The sequence below is a fragment of the Trachemys scripta genome, chromosome 6, assembly GCF_013100865.1.
Source record: "Trachemys scripta elegans isolate TJP31775 chromosome 6, CAS_Tse_1.0, whole genome shotgun sequence".
Classification (NCBI taxonomy): Eukaryota; Metazoa; Chordata; order Testudines; family Emydidae; genus Trachemys; species Trachemys scripta.
This window is the reverse complement of record NC_048303.1, coordinates 91,729,846-91,744,183: the sequence shown is the minus strand read 5'-3', so window position 1 is coordinate 91,744,183 and position 14,338 is coordinate 91,729,846. Positions and strand designations below refer to the sequence as shown.

General features: G+C 42.9%; 1 protein-coding gene across 2 annotated transcripts in view; it reads right to left on the bottom strand.

Annotated features, from left to right (window-relative positions):
* Positions 1-2,519: 2,519 nt before the first annotated feature.
* SMC5 (structural maintenance of chromosomes 5) overlaps positions 2,520-14,338 on the bottom strand; it is a 79,064-nt gene continuing 67,245 nt past the window's right edge. For both annotated transcript variants that reach the window (XM_034774095.1, XM_034774096.1), the window contains exons 22-24: positions 4,956-5,135; positions 4,752-4,847; positions 2,520-3,234 (exon numbers count right to left, since the gene is read on the bottom strand). In XM_034774095.1, the coding sequence (XP_034629986.1) occupies positions 3,097-3,234; positions 4,752-4,847; positions 4,956-5,135 (414 nt within the window). In that variant the 3' untranslated portion in view covers positions 2,520-3,096. The remainder of the gene's footprint in view (positions 3,235-4,751; positions 4,848-4,955; positions 5,136-14,338) is intronic.

The window sequence follows — 14,338 nt, the reverse complement described above, 5'->3', positions numbered from 1 at the left end:
TGTCATAGGTTTCCTTCATATGGACTGCATGACCAACTGGAATTGATGGCAAAACACTGCCATTATGCAGTAAAACAGCTTGAAGACTCGTTTTCGATGAATCAATGAACAATCGCCACTCATCTGGATTGTGAACGATGTTGAGGGCTGCCATCATACCATCGATGTTGTTGCAGGCTACAAGATCACCTTCCATGAAGAAGAATGGGACAAGATCCTTTTGGCGGTCACGGAACATGGAAACCCTAACATCACCTGCCAGGAGATTCCACTGCTGTAGTCTGGAGCCCAACAGCTCTGCCTTACTCTTGGGTAGTTCCAAATCCCTGACAAGGTCATTCAGTTCACCTTGTGCTATGAGGTGTGGTTCAGAGGAGGAGGATGGGAGAAAATGTGGGTCCTGTGACATTGATGGTTCAGGACCAGAAGTTTCATCCTCTTCCTCGTCTGACTCAAGTGAGAATGATTCTGGTGCATCAGGAACTGGCAGTCCTTCTCCGTGGGGTACTGGGCGTATAGCTGATGGAATGTTTGGATAATGCACAGTCCACTTTTTCTTCTTTGACACACTTTTCCCAACTGGAGGCACCATGCAGAAGTAACAATTGCTGGTATGATCTGTTGGCTCTCTCCAAATCATTGGCACTGCAAAAGGCATAGATTTCCTTTTCCTGTTCAACCACTGGCGAATTAGTAAAGTTTGACTACATTTATTTCAGAAGCATTTTGGCTGTAGAGCTGTGCTATCAATTGTTGCTATAGCCCTAGAAGAATAAACCTCAAGCCCCTCAGCTTCTGTCACCCTAATGTACGTATAACATGTCTCAATGTGTAGCTTAATCCACATAGGCACTGAGTAGAAATGGCATCCCTCTTACAATGATCTTCAAAGGGTAAGCAAGATTGCACATTTGTTTTTAACCAAGTAAATTCAATATTTGGGGAAGGTCAACTCAGTCCTGGGGAGACAGACCATTTGTAACTACCAAAGGTTAAGCTTAAAAGCCTGATCTTCTGATGAGGTGCAAGGACAGACCCGTATGCCCATACAGAGCCCCACTGAAGTCAATGGGAGGCTTCCTGCATATACCACTGCAGGCATGTACTGCACACAATGAGTCTCCGGACTCATTCAGTCCCTCTACCAAATAGGATTTCTAGTATATGGACACTGGTCCTCAAGGAATTCACTAATTCCAAGAATTAATTTCACATTAGGGCTGATGTCTGTTGATTACTTTTGATCCACAATGACCAGGATTCAAGCCAGTTATAGAGGTGTACAGTTCTCTAATCCTTTACCAACTCCCTCAGTCCCACCCTTCTTATTAAAAGGCCAGTCAAAAGGTATTATTTTTAAAAATTAAGGACATTTTAGAACTGAATTTTCCAGAATCTAGTTTATGTTTTGCTGTTTATGCTATTCATTAATTTTTTTACATTGCTCTCATTTTGGAGAATTAAAATAGCTATGTGAGCTTCACTTTCAGGTTCTCATTTGCTTAGGACAACACTGCAAATACTTAAGTGGAAAGGATGTCTGTTTTAAACAGTACGCTACTGAAAAAAACCTTTTCTTTGGCATTTAGCTTTATAAAAGTTTTACACAAAACCTACTTCTGGGGCTAAATTTGACCTGACAGTGGCCTGTTAAATAAGGTTTTAATTTCTAAAAATGTGACTTTTGTCACACTGCAAATTAAGTAGATGCCAGTCAAACTAATACCATCCTTCAAATGGCTCCTTCAGTGGTGAAAATAAAGATGTTACATATTGCTGTAGATTTTCAGAGAGCATATGGGACTGGCTCATTTTCCTAAAGATTAGTTGGAAAAGGTAACTGACAGCAGTCTTCCAATTTTATACAAATCTGTACCTTTTACAATTTTGTACCACAGATTAGTTAGGCAGATAAGAATTTCAACCAGCTGACATTCTATTTCAAGAGTTCACAATTACTGTTGACAAATAAATCTGTTAGTCTTTAAGGTGCCACCAGACTCCTTGTTGTTTTTGTAGATTGTTGACAGCTGTAACTGTTAAACATTTATACTTAATCAGATATGGCCAAAACCCCACCAAGAAGCCAGCAAATTTAACAGCTATGTCAGAGATCTATCCTTCACTAGGACTACAAAACCACTCCAAATAAACTAGAGCTGTTAAGAATAGCTGAGTTCAAGTGTAAAAACCTACAGGAATAATTTCCATACCCACCACCAAAACCAAACAACATTTAGATTGATGTTACTTCCAGAAGCTATCTTGTTTGTAGCTCTCCAGAAGAGAAAACTCAACTGTTTTTGAAGACAAATACAAACAAGGCTACTGGCCCAAGTAAAATTTTTGTTTAAAAAGCTACAATTTGTATTTGTCCATATGGGGGGGGGGGGGGAGGAGAGAGGGTAGAGGTTGTGGTGTGTGCGTAAAGGTTTTTGGTTTAGGAATCCACTTCGCCCTGCTGAAATAGAGTTTAAGGGGAAATCTTAATATACATAATACTATAACATCTAGTTACATAGTGTATGCTATTTTATATTTAATAACCGCCACAAGAAAAAAAAACTGTGATACAAGGCTACACACACCACACTAGTTGAGAGTCTGGTGACATCAGATACCCTTCTGCCTCACTCACACAGTTACCATTTCAATAGAACCACTTCAAAGCTATCCAACTGTAACTTTATCTTCAAGTTAACTGTGCAATGTATTAACCTAACATATATCACAACTTTTGAAAACTTCAACAAAAGTGGATTTGACCAAACGTAACTCATTTGGAAAGTAATAAATTGACAGCTAAAATTTCCTGATGTGGTACGTTGGATATAGCAAAGTGCAAAAGATTCAGGTTTCTAGGGGCCCTCCCATTAAGACAGCCAGTCCGAGGTAAAAATGAGTTTTTCTTTGAAGGAATAGATGGCTAGACCAGATCTAAGAAAATATTACATATATTTGAAGGTAAGTTTCTAAAAAAAGAAGCCCAGCTCTTCATTGTCAGTTCTCTGCAGGTTTCCCTCTCAGATTCAACCACTCTGTTTTCAAAAATACAGTCTCACAGACCAGTAGCTCCAAAAGGCTCTATGGAATTCACTACTGATCCATTTGCTCAACTTGTCGTCGCCGCTTACGGAATGCCTTTAAGTTCCATTTGGTTGGTTCTAGCATAAAAGGTCCATTGTAGACAAACAACACTGTCATTTTTTCAGCATAGGTGAGATTCTGCAGGAGCTGTGAAAAAATGAAAAAAAAAAAAAAGTCACACTAAGCAACACCTCTTATACCAAGCATCACTTTTGTATTAGTTAAAATAGATTAACATTTCCCCCAAAAAACTTTTGCATGGTGCTTTTACCATTGTTTGCCATTGACCACATATGCCTGTCTCCCAGTGCCTGGACAATCTGGGATAAGGAAATGAAAGGGTAGAAATAACAAACACCATCACCATTTTTCCGCTCTAAGCCCACATCTACACCACAACGACTACAGTGGCAAAGCTAAAGCCCCATAGCTACTCCAATATAACCCTGTAGCGTAGATGCAGCCTAAATCAACGGAAGGGGTTTTCCATTGCTGTAGGAACATCATCTCCCCAAGTGACGGTAGCCAGGTCGACAGAAGCGTTATTCCATCAACACAGCTGCATCTACACCAAGGGTTAGGCCATCATAGCTACATGGCTCATTTTTTCAGACCCCTGAGCATTGCATTCAATGTCATTCAAAGTTTTAAGTGTAGACCAAGCTTAAGTTATGCCGGACACTCAAGTTTAGGTGACCAATGAAAAAAAAGTTGTTTTTTGGTAGATCCCTTGACTGCCATATAATCAGATAACCAGCTAACATCTAAATAAATTAAGTTTGGGGATGTAGGAGAATGTTACCTTAATACATTAACTGGTGATCAAGCAATTTACCCTATAATCTCTTCTAATTTCCTGTAGGAAACAGTGTAGGTACTTGCTGAGACTGCATTAGAGAAGGCAACCCCATTGGTCCTTTCAAACCAAACCTCCCAATTCTGCCAAAGTACTACAGATAAACAAAACTTGTAAATAACATTCCTTCTTGGGGCTGTTGTTTGGGTCAGAACAAATATAAACCATTCAGCTGGCTGCCACAGGCACAGACAGTACGTCCCGTAGTCAGTTAGTTCTCCGCAGCCCTCCTTCCAGAGAGTGCAGCACAATTCCCTTTCAGGCTCGGTAAGCCATCAGCCTTGTGCTCAGGCTTGAATAGTCTTTCCTCCCTAGGTGCAGGTTTGTCTGCAGCCCTCCTTCCTAGGACTGCAGCACTGGCCTTCCTAAGCTCTCCCTAAGCCCTCAGCCTGTTAAGGAAAGTTGTGTCACCTTTATCTTTCTCCTTCATTTGGGCTACATGCTTGTCTTTTAATCCTTATCCCTGTCTCTTGAGGGTCCCCTGGTTCCCAGCAGTGTGTACTTCAGCTTGTTTGTACAATCGATCGTTCCAGGGAACCACAAGTCCCAGAATGCCTGTTCTTAAAGAGGCTGAGCCTTGGAACAGAGTCGGTTGAGCCCAGGCCACAACTATCCTTAAAGGGGACAAACTGCCCCGTTATAGTATTTTTATTTCATCCCTGTCATAGTCTCAATTGAACAAACCAGAAGACATTTATACAGCACCTATATCAATGCTATTTATTCTTTCATCAAAGAAATCGAGAGCATCTCTCTCACATACACACACACACACGAGAATCTTTTTGTTTAGTTTTCAGTTACCCACCTTTGGTGTAATAAAGAAATACTGAGAAGTGCTCTCTTTACAAGCAGTCTTCACAACCATTTCAAAAACTCTCCTCTCATTGACGGGGTCCATTCCCTTTAAAAAAAAAAAAAAAAAAAGAAATCATATATACTTTTACAGTCCCTGTGGTCACTCTATGAACTCCTGTGGAACAAGTCTTGTTTCACGCACTAGCGACCTTACCTGATTTATTTCATCTACAACCCTGAAAGGACATCTGTTGAGTTCCTGCAGAGCCATCAAGTACAGCATAGTCGAAACACTTCTCTCACCTCCACTCTGATGGTGAGGAGTCAGTTCATGCAGTTGGGTATTACTACGAAATTTAACTCTAATTCGAATCCCATATTTGTCGTACTCCTCCTGTGAGAGTAGGCAGGAAATGTTAGACATCTACAGCTTCCTATAGCGTATCCTATTTGACAATGCAGCAAAAGTGAAAGGAAACCATTTTATGTATGTCCTACTTTAGGAGAATGAAGTATTCAGGATCAGTTATATATAAACTCTTTCATTCTGTTTTAAACTATGGTTTATCTCTTAGCATTGATCTATTCTTTTTATACATAGAACTTTTCTCTAACCTATTCCCCAGCTAACCGATTTGATGTGTAATTTTAAAAAGGGCAAGTTACTAGAATTTTTGTTCTTATAAATACTTCCACACACACACACTTGTTAGTAAATTATTGTATAGCAAATAAAACACTGGCAGCAAGGTGCTTTATAAATAAAATCATAATTAAATACAAAAGTTAGTGTTTCATGAGAGGTTCTGTTGTAATAATTAGTTCTAGAAATTTACCCTAATTGTGAGCTCAACTGGAAAAAGTGAGTGAAAGTTTATAAAATGTCACAAAAACCTGTAACAATAAACGTTGATGGGAAAAGGTGCAAAAAGGAGATAGTAGAATTGAATTAATTTAAACAAAAAGGCCTACTGATTTAACTCAAGGACTGAGTTAAGATTATACCTGGTAAACATTCAAGTGTGGAACTGAAAATCAATTGACCAAAATTGTTGTGTCGGAAATTAACCTAATAAGTGAACAAAATAACGAAGGATGGGCTATTCTGCCCATCACTTCCTTCTGGGGTTCTTGAAAAGAAAAGAGAGTTTGGGGAGAAAATTAGCTGAAGAAGCTGCCTGCCAACAACTGCTGCAGCGAGCCTTACCATCCTCCATGGCTGCCACCCTCACCATTTCTTGGGATCCGCTGTAACATTGCTGAGCTTTTGTCACCCTAATCCCGAGAGATGTCCTGACTAGACTGGGCCAGAGAGAAGGACCCACATGAAATCACCTCCACCAGCTTTGGCTAAATCCCAACCACCACCTGTGATGTGAGACTTTGTTGCCCCTCCCCATGTGTCCCTTTCCCTTCTCCTTCCCCATCTTATTTCATCTCTTCTCTACCCCTTTCATTTTGCCTTCTGTTTAAGAAGAGTCTGGCTTAGCTACCCCAAACCCTATATTTTGCAATGCTCCTGTCAGCCAGAGACCAAAAAGGCAGTCAAAAGCAATGACCTAAACAGCCCCAAGTTTGCCAGGTCTCAGAGCAGCTAATAAGACCAAATATGTTTTTCCAGCAGTGAGAGTCAACACCAGAAACAGAAGCTGCATTTTCTATTTTTGCTGATCTTTTCTTTCCCCTCTGGTGTGTGTGTCTTCTTTTGTGAGGTTGCTGTATATACCAAACCCCAAACCTTGTTTTAAACTGTTCAATGTTGGGAAGTTTCAGGATCATGTCAACACCTTTGACTCTTTGGGCCCATGTATTCCATTGGAATTAATACAACAGTTCTCAACTTACCCACAGAGAAGACCCTATTTATTGTACCTGACTGATCACACCAAGCCACAATCATTAGTCAATGGTTTTGATATACTGCATTGATACACTGTGATCTGCAAATCTGGGCTGGTGATTTCTGCTCATGTAAATGGATTTTAGGATAAGATGGACTTGAAGCTGTTCATTTAGGTGCTATTAAAAAATAATTCTACTTCATACTTTTTTTAATGTCCGCTTGTCCAAGAGTCAGTGTACTCAATTAACACAATTCTGTGTTTTTCATTCTGCATTTCTCTGTCAAGAGCCATGATCTTTTTTCAGAAGATTCTATTAATATCATAATTGGTTTTAAGTGATTATAAGTTTAAAAGCAATTTTTAAAAGTCATTATGCCTCCTCCTCTTTTTTTGAGTCTTTTTTTAGAACCGTACCAGCCGAATGTAAACATGGATTTCATATTTGTGCATACTCATTTCTGTTCCTCAGCTTTTTTATTGTTGTAGCAGACAAAAGATATCTGTTAATTGTGTATTATACCATGCTGACTTTTGCATAACAAGAAGTTCTGTAAAAAAATTTAAATGAATGGAAAACTTCTTAAGGATAATTTCCTTTCTGTTAGCAGTGTCTCCCACAGTTCTGGAATCAGAACTGCTCTCTTCTCTGTGCAGCTCAGAGGCGGATCAAGCGTTATGGCACTGCACAGTTTGGCCACACCCCTTCTGCTCCTGCTTGCTTCCAGATTAGTTATTCCTAAACTGTAAAACTTGCATATCATTAAAAAATGTTCCAGAGATAATGAAATAACTATGTACATTAGACCAAGAGGAAGATCATATGGTAATGATTCTACTTTATATCTGACCCTTGACTCATGAGTAAGGCTGAGAGTTTGTCACGGATTCTGTGACTTTCCGTGACCTCTGCAGTGGCCGGTGTGCCTGGCTCGGGGGCTGCCTGAGCAGCTCAGGCAACCCCATGGCCAGTCACACTGGCCACTGCCGGGGCAGTCTGGGGCCACCGCCTTCCCCCCACCCCACCCCCCACTCCCCAGCAGCGGGAGTTTGGCTGTAGGAAGGGGCAGAGGCACAGGATGGGGTGAGGCAGGCTCTGGGCGGCGCATTCCCCCTCCCTCAGCTCTTAGGTGGAGGCATGGCCAGGCAGCTCTGCGCATTGCTTTCATCTGCATGCACGACCCCTGCAACTCCCATTGGCCACGGTTCCTGGAGCTGAGGAAGGGGGAACGTTGCTGCTTCCAGGAAGGTGTGGAGCCATGGGGTAGGGAGCCTGCCAGCTCCCCCCCAGCACCCGCAGCACTCCCAGGCCACCTCCCCCCCCAAAGATTTAGTCAGGGATATATAGTAGAAATCATGGATAGATCATGGGCCGTGAATTTTTGTTTACTGCCTGTGACTTGTCCATGACTTTTACTAAAAATACCCGTGACTAAAAACAGCCTTACTCATGAGCCGTCCAGGGTGGGTAGAATCGTGGAAGATGCTGCTAGCAGAAAGGAAATTACTGGTAAGAAATTTTCCATTCTGCAGCCCTTATTCCACCCAGGAGGTTGCTAACAATGTTGTGGAGTGTGCCTTGATCCATTTTGGGACAGGAATCTCTGATGATTTGTAGGTTTCCACAATATGGAGTCTAATCCACCTAGTGATGGAGGACTTGGAAGTTCTGAGTCCCTTGCATGTCAGGTGGAAAGACACAAATAGGGAGCCCTATCTCCTCATGGATTCTCTATACTTGAGATAGATTTTTCAATGCTCTTCTGACATCTAAGGTGTGCCATGCTGTTTCAGTTGGGTGCTGTGGTTTTGGACAGAATGAAGGAAGCACAACCTTTTTGGAGGCCTGAAAGGAGGAATTTACTTTAGGTAGAAAGGATTCAGGTGTCCTGAACACCACCTTGTCCTTATAGAAAAGGCAGTAAGGCTCCTTGTCTGGCAGACATGACAGCTACTAAGAAACAAGTCTTAATGGATAAATAAAATTCTGAAACTGAAGTCAGAGGCTCAGAAGAATGACTTGTCAGGGCCATCAAAACTTCCCATTTTGGGAAGAGTGGCCTGACCACTGGTCTGGCTAATTGGCTTGCTTAAGGGAAGCTGGCTGTCTGTGAATTGTTGCTAGGGATCCCAAGGATCCTGTGAACAGCATGCTATTAAAGGCAGACAGCTGATGCTCAATGGAACTGTCCTGAAGGCCTCTGTCTATACCTTCTTGAAGAAAGTCAAGTATTGCTGGAATTCTTGGATTTCTGGGCTCTGTACTGTGCTCTTGGCACCAGTTGTTGAATCTGGACCAGACAAAGTAGTACGCTTTTAGTGTTGATACTCTCCTAGATGAAAGTAATATCTTAATGACTCTGGTGGACATACCAAGATGTTCTAGTGCTTTCTTCTCAATAGCCAAGTTTGTGAGAGGACATCCAGCCTCCACAGAAGCTGGAGTGGGGGCTTCAATTTCTGCTCCATCAGGTCTGAGAACCAAGGTCTCCTCGGCCAGTGAGGAATTATCAGTATTACCACTGCCTGTTCTTGTTTAATTTTCTGGAGCACCTTTCCCAGTAGTGGAAAGTGTGGAAATGCATAAAGAAGGGCCTGTGGCCAACTGTGCGATAAGGCATCTGTCCATGAATCTGGGGTCTGCTTCCCTTGTGAAGTATTCTGGCCTCATTGTGTTCATACGATTCACGAACAGTTTGGTTGAAGGGAGGCCAAATGTGTTGACCCTGCACCCGCTGAGCCAGTCTGCCTTTTGGTTCAGGTGCCCTTTAATGTGGCTCACTCAGAGAGAAAAGAAGAACTGTTCCGCCTATCTCATTATATCCATTACGTGCACATACTGGATTCTCCTTCTCTACCTCATCAAATTCAAGATTATTGTCCTTTCCTTCAAAGCTCTACATAATTCTGCCCTTCTGTACTTATTTGGCCTTGTCCTTTTTGTCACCTCTTGTCTCTTCTGCTTCTCCAGTTACTCCACTATCCTCAAATTCTCCCCCAGTCATCTCTGTGCTTTCTTCCATTTTGCGCAGAACACTCTTTCAGTGCTGATCCACAAAGCCACTACTTTCTCTGCTTTTGATTCTCTTCTAAAGACATACTTCTGATACCGGAATCCTTGTTTCCCCTTGCTTTTTTAAATGCATGACCGTAGTTGTATTGTCTGATTGAAACATAATGTGAGTCCCCATTAGGGTGGGCTGGAACCTTCACACAGCTAGCTTGACCACTCTCAGCTCTAGGAAGTTTAGGCTTGAGTCTTTTCCTCCGGACTCCAGAGTCCTCAGTCTGTTTGGGTCTCCAAGTGAGATCCCCAGACCTCCAAGCTGGCGTGGCTGTAAGGACTGAAGGATCTGGAAGGCAGATGAGCATGCCTTTGTGGACATTGTTGTGGGCTGCTGACCACTGTAAGGAGTGGAATACCTGTGTTGGAACCATACTTAATCTTTCATGTGTTCTGGAGTGTGGTCCCATACTTGTAGTATGAAGGCTTGAAGACTTCTGATGCATGCTTGTGCCCATGGAGTGATCCCTATGCATGACACCAGGAGTCCTAGCAGTTGCAGGCACAGTGCTATGGTAAGCCTCCTGCAGTGCTTAAGCAAGAAAATCAACTCCTGGATTTTCGGAAACCTTTCTAATGATGGGTAGATCTTCAATACCAAGGTGTCTATTTCTGCCCCCAGGTGGGTTATTCTGGTGGATGAACCAGAGAACTCTTCTTGGTATTGATGATGAAGCTGTGCACCTGGAGGAGAGTCAACATCCTAAGCATGACCCTGTGCACTGCCGACTGCAGTAGAGCTCTGATCAGGTCGTCATCCAGGAAGGGGTACAGGAGAGTTCTCTGCGACCTGAATCTGGCTATTCTCACCATCATCATATTTGTAAAAACTCTGGAACCGAGGAAAGGACAAATGGGTGTGGTCAGTATTGATGTTTCCTGCTGCAGAAGTCTGCGGTGGCACGGTCTGATGGGGATATAGAAATATGCGTTCACTAGATCTACTTAAGTGAAGAAGCCTCCCTGGCACAGGGATGACACCATAGAGGCCACAGTCCATCTGAAGCTCTATTTTCTTCACCCACTTGTTGAACCTTTTGAGGTTGAGAACAGTTCTGATACCCTCCCATGCACTTCTGTACAACAAAGAAGATGATTTGCTAGGTTCTATTCCTTTCTTTTGAGGGAAGCACTCTCTTTCACTGCCATATGCAGATGAGATATTTCGCTCTGGATCAGATTGCGTTTTATGTGGCTGTTGGAACTGGGTGATTGGATGAAAAAATGGATGGGGTGGTGCTCACAGCTCTAGGGAGTATCCCTGACTCACTATTCCCCTGACCTACTTCTCTGTGGTCAATGAAAACTATTCTTCTAGGAAATGGGAAATCCTGTCCCCTTGCTTCAGTTCCTGATGGAGGACTATGCAATTTTTGTCATAAAGTAAATCTGGCGGGAGGGAGGCTGAAGTCCCTCTGGACTTTCCCTTCAGACTTCAATTACACTGTTTTCCCTTAGGGAAACTATTATTCCTTTGCTGATGACTCTGAGAATGAGGAGCAGACAGAGGTAATCCTTTTGAAGACCAGTCTATATTCTCTCCTGAGGGCACTTAGTGGGAAAGGGAGGGACTATTAGGATTTTGCTGCATTGTCAGCCACCACCTTTTCCAGCTTTTATTAAAAAAAAAAAAATAAAAGCTGGAAAAGGGGGGGGGGGGGGGGGGAAGTCTATAAACTTTGCCAAGCACTGGATCTGCTTAGAGTGTGAATCCACCTTTCAGGGTCAAAGCCACAGGTGGTGCCTGACTACTAAGCTGGAAGCCATAGCTTGGACTGAGAACCTCATTGCATCCATTGAAGCATCAGCTACAAATGCTGTTGCTAGGGTGACTTTCTTAAAAGTGGACCAAAGTCAGGGTGAACTCCATCCTTAAGGGCTTTGAGATCTTCCAGCCAGGAAAGAGATGTTCTTGCAAAGTGCCAGAGATGCTTGGAGGGTGGCAGAAGAGGCTTCAAAGCCCTTTTGAGAGTGGCCTCCATCTTCTTATCCGTGATTTCTTTAGGGTAGAACTTTCCTTCTGATGGAATAACCAAATCCCTGGCAACGGATGCTCCAGTGGTGTCAACCTTCTGTATCTCTGCAATATAGCCCTTTGGTTCTTGAATGATATTTATATATATATATATATATATATATATATATTAAAAAATATAGGCTATATGATATAAAGGCTATAAGTTATAAGCTGCTTTTGTTAATATGCTTGTCCTTATTAGGCTTGTTCCAAGCATACCTAATCACTGGCTGAAGGAGAAATGAAGAGGTATTACAGCCTCAAGGGAGGATTTTGAGGGGAAAAGTTTATTCTGAGGTACTCACAGGAGCCTTAGCAGGTTTCATAGCCAGGCAGCTTGCCTTCCTCAGTGTAGGAGGAGGAAGAAGAGAAGTCAGAGGACTCATATCTTCTGGATTTTTTTGTCCTTTTTCTTTTTAGCTTCTTTAAAATTTTTTAAACCTTTCTTAGCATTCTTTGGGAAAGTGAAAGCTCTGCTGCAGCCTTATTAAGGCCTTTTGCAACTTGCCTTCCTTAGGGCCTACTGCCCTCTCAAGAGGTCTGTCTCAGAATCCCCCCCCACTGGGTCTCATTCCAAGTGGGAGGGGGAACTTGCTGTCCAAAACCCTCTTGGTTGGCACACGAGAAAGGGAGGCTGATGAGAAGTGCTGTTTCTTTCCCCATGGCACTAAGTACCCTCTTTAAAACTTGCAGGGTTGCAAGTCCTGCCCAAGCCTCCCCTCTTTGTTCTGCCAGAGGTCCCATGTGATGTACCCCTCAAGCTGAGTGGTCAGGAGGGTCCTCCCTGCTTTTGGAGTCTCTCCCTGTTCTGCACTGGGGTTCCTGGTCCATTTTTTCCCCATTGGAGTCCTGGCTGCCTGGGTGGGTAGGGGACCCCACCTGCCTGTTCAACTCATAGCCCTGGGACCTAATGAAAATAGGTATGGAAGGCTGGGTCCAGGTTGGGCACATCTTGCTATCTGCCAAGTCTGGGAAGGCTGCCTTACATACAGAACACTGCTTAGATTTGAACTGGTACTTTCTTGGCTGCTCTGTTATGCCTATAAGGGGCAAAAGAGCTGGCCAAAGGACACTGCTGCGGAGGCTCAGGGAGGGTTAAGCCGCCAAAGGTTTAACTGACCCTGGGGAGAGGAGAAAAACCGAGGAAGGAGAACACTGCTCCCCACTGCCCAAAAAACTGGGCAGAAGAGTTAAAATAGAAGGAGTAAGGGGAGGAGCAAATGAAACCGCCACTGTCTGCTGCCACAGAGGCAGAGGATCTGGCAACAAGTGATTGCAGAGAAGGCATAGCCAGACCACGTGGTGTCAAAATGCTGATCACGTTCTATGAACTGCAGAGAGGAAAGCAGCCCAGACGTCAAGAATTCTGGGAGATGCTGGGCTGCAGAACTATTCATGTAAAATAGAAATTTTCCAGATAGGACCTCTCCTCTAAAGATTCATACCCTTGAAGTTTCATCAAAGAGTCTTCAACTTTTTACTTATTTATTTTAACCACTCTTAAAACTGAGAATTTGAATAGTTTACAGTAATTTTATAAAGCAACTGTAAGTTGCGTGGACTGTAATGTACAGTTTAGTTCAACATCACACAGTGAATATTTCATACAAGAGGTCTGTGTAACAAATGTTTCTTAAAATAATAATTTAAAATGGATTCTCTTAATGAAAGCATATTTTATTCATTTTTATTTTACTCCACTCAATGCCCCTCTTCAAGGCATTTCAGATATTTATTTTCCCCACCAGCAACCAAGACTAAGAGATCAGAGGGATAGCCGTGTCTGGATCTGTAAAAAGCGACAAAGGGTCCAGTGGCACTTTTTAGACTAACAGACGTATCGGAGCAAAGCTTTCGTGGGTGATACCCACTTCGTCAGACTAAGAGATACTTCTCAAATACCACTGAAAGCATAACAGTTCACCACAAATGACTGAATGTGGAACAAACCTGACTGATGCTGCACCAAAATATAGAAACAACTGCCAAATATAGACTGAAATGGATAGACCTAAACAGTAACCAACAAGAGAGCCAATCTGTACTACTGGGAGGGGTAGAATCAGCTCTTGACTAGCAATTAAGCTGCAGCATCATCCTGAAATATAGAATAACTAAGTCAATGCAATTTTTTAATGCTAAATAGCAAACAACCATGAGCTGTTAACTAACTACTAGAACTAGAATAGGACCAGGAAGGTTGGGCGAGGAAGAGCCAAGGTTTCCGTTTCCATCTACTGCAGTGATCAAAAAGGAACTTGGGGTAAGATCAGGGCCATGGTTCCTTGTATCCCCCTTGGTTCTTGTGATGAAGCATGTGGGTGGCTCCAACAATCATTGCTCTTTCCAGAACGTTCTGCTTTGACAGAGAGGGTACATACACATCCAGAAAGTTGGGATCTAGAAAAGTTTAGACATCCTTAAGAAGAATGTGATAGACAAACTAATCTTTGAAGTAAGTGCATTACTCTGCTCTAGGGTTACCATTCGTCCGGATTTACCCGGACATGTCCTCCTTTTGTGTGCTAAAAATAGCGTCCGGGGGGAATTTGTAAAGCACTCACAATGTCCGGGATTTCCCCTTCCCCCGGCAGAGCGAGCGGCTGGGAGGGCTGCAGGAAAGTCCCGGGCTGGACTCCGGAGCAGCTTCCTCCTCCCACCCCCCCCCCCCCCCC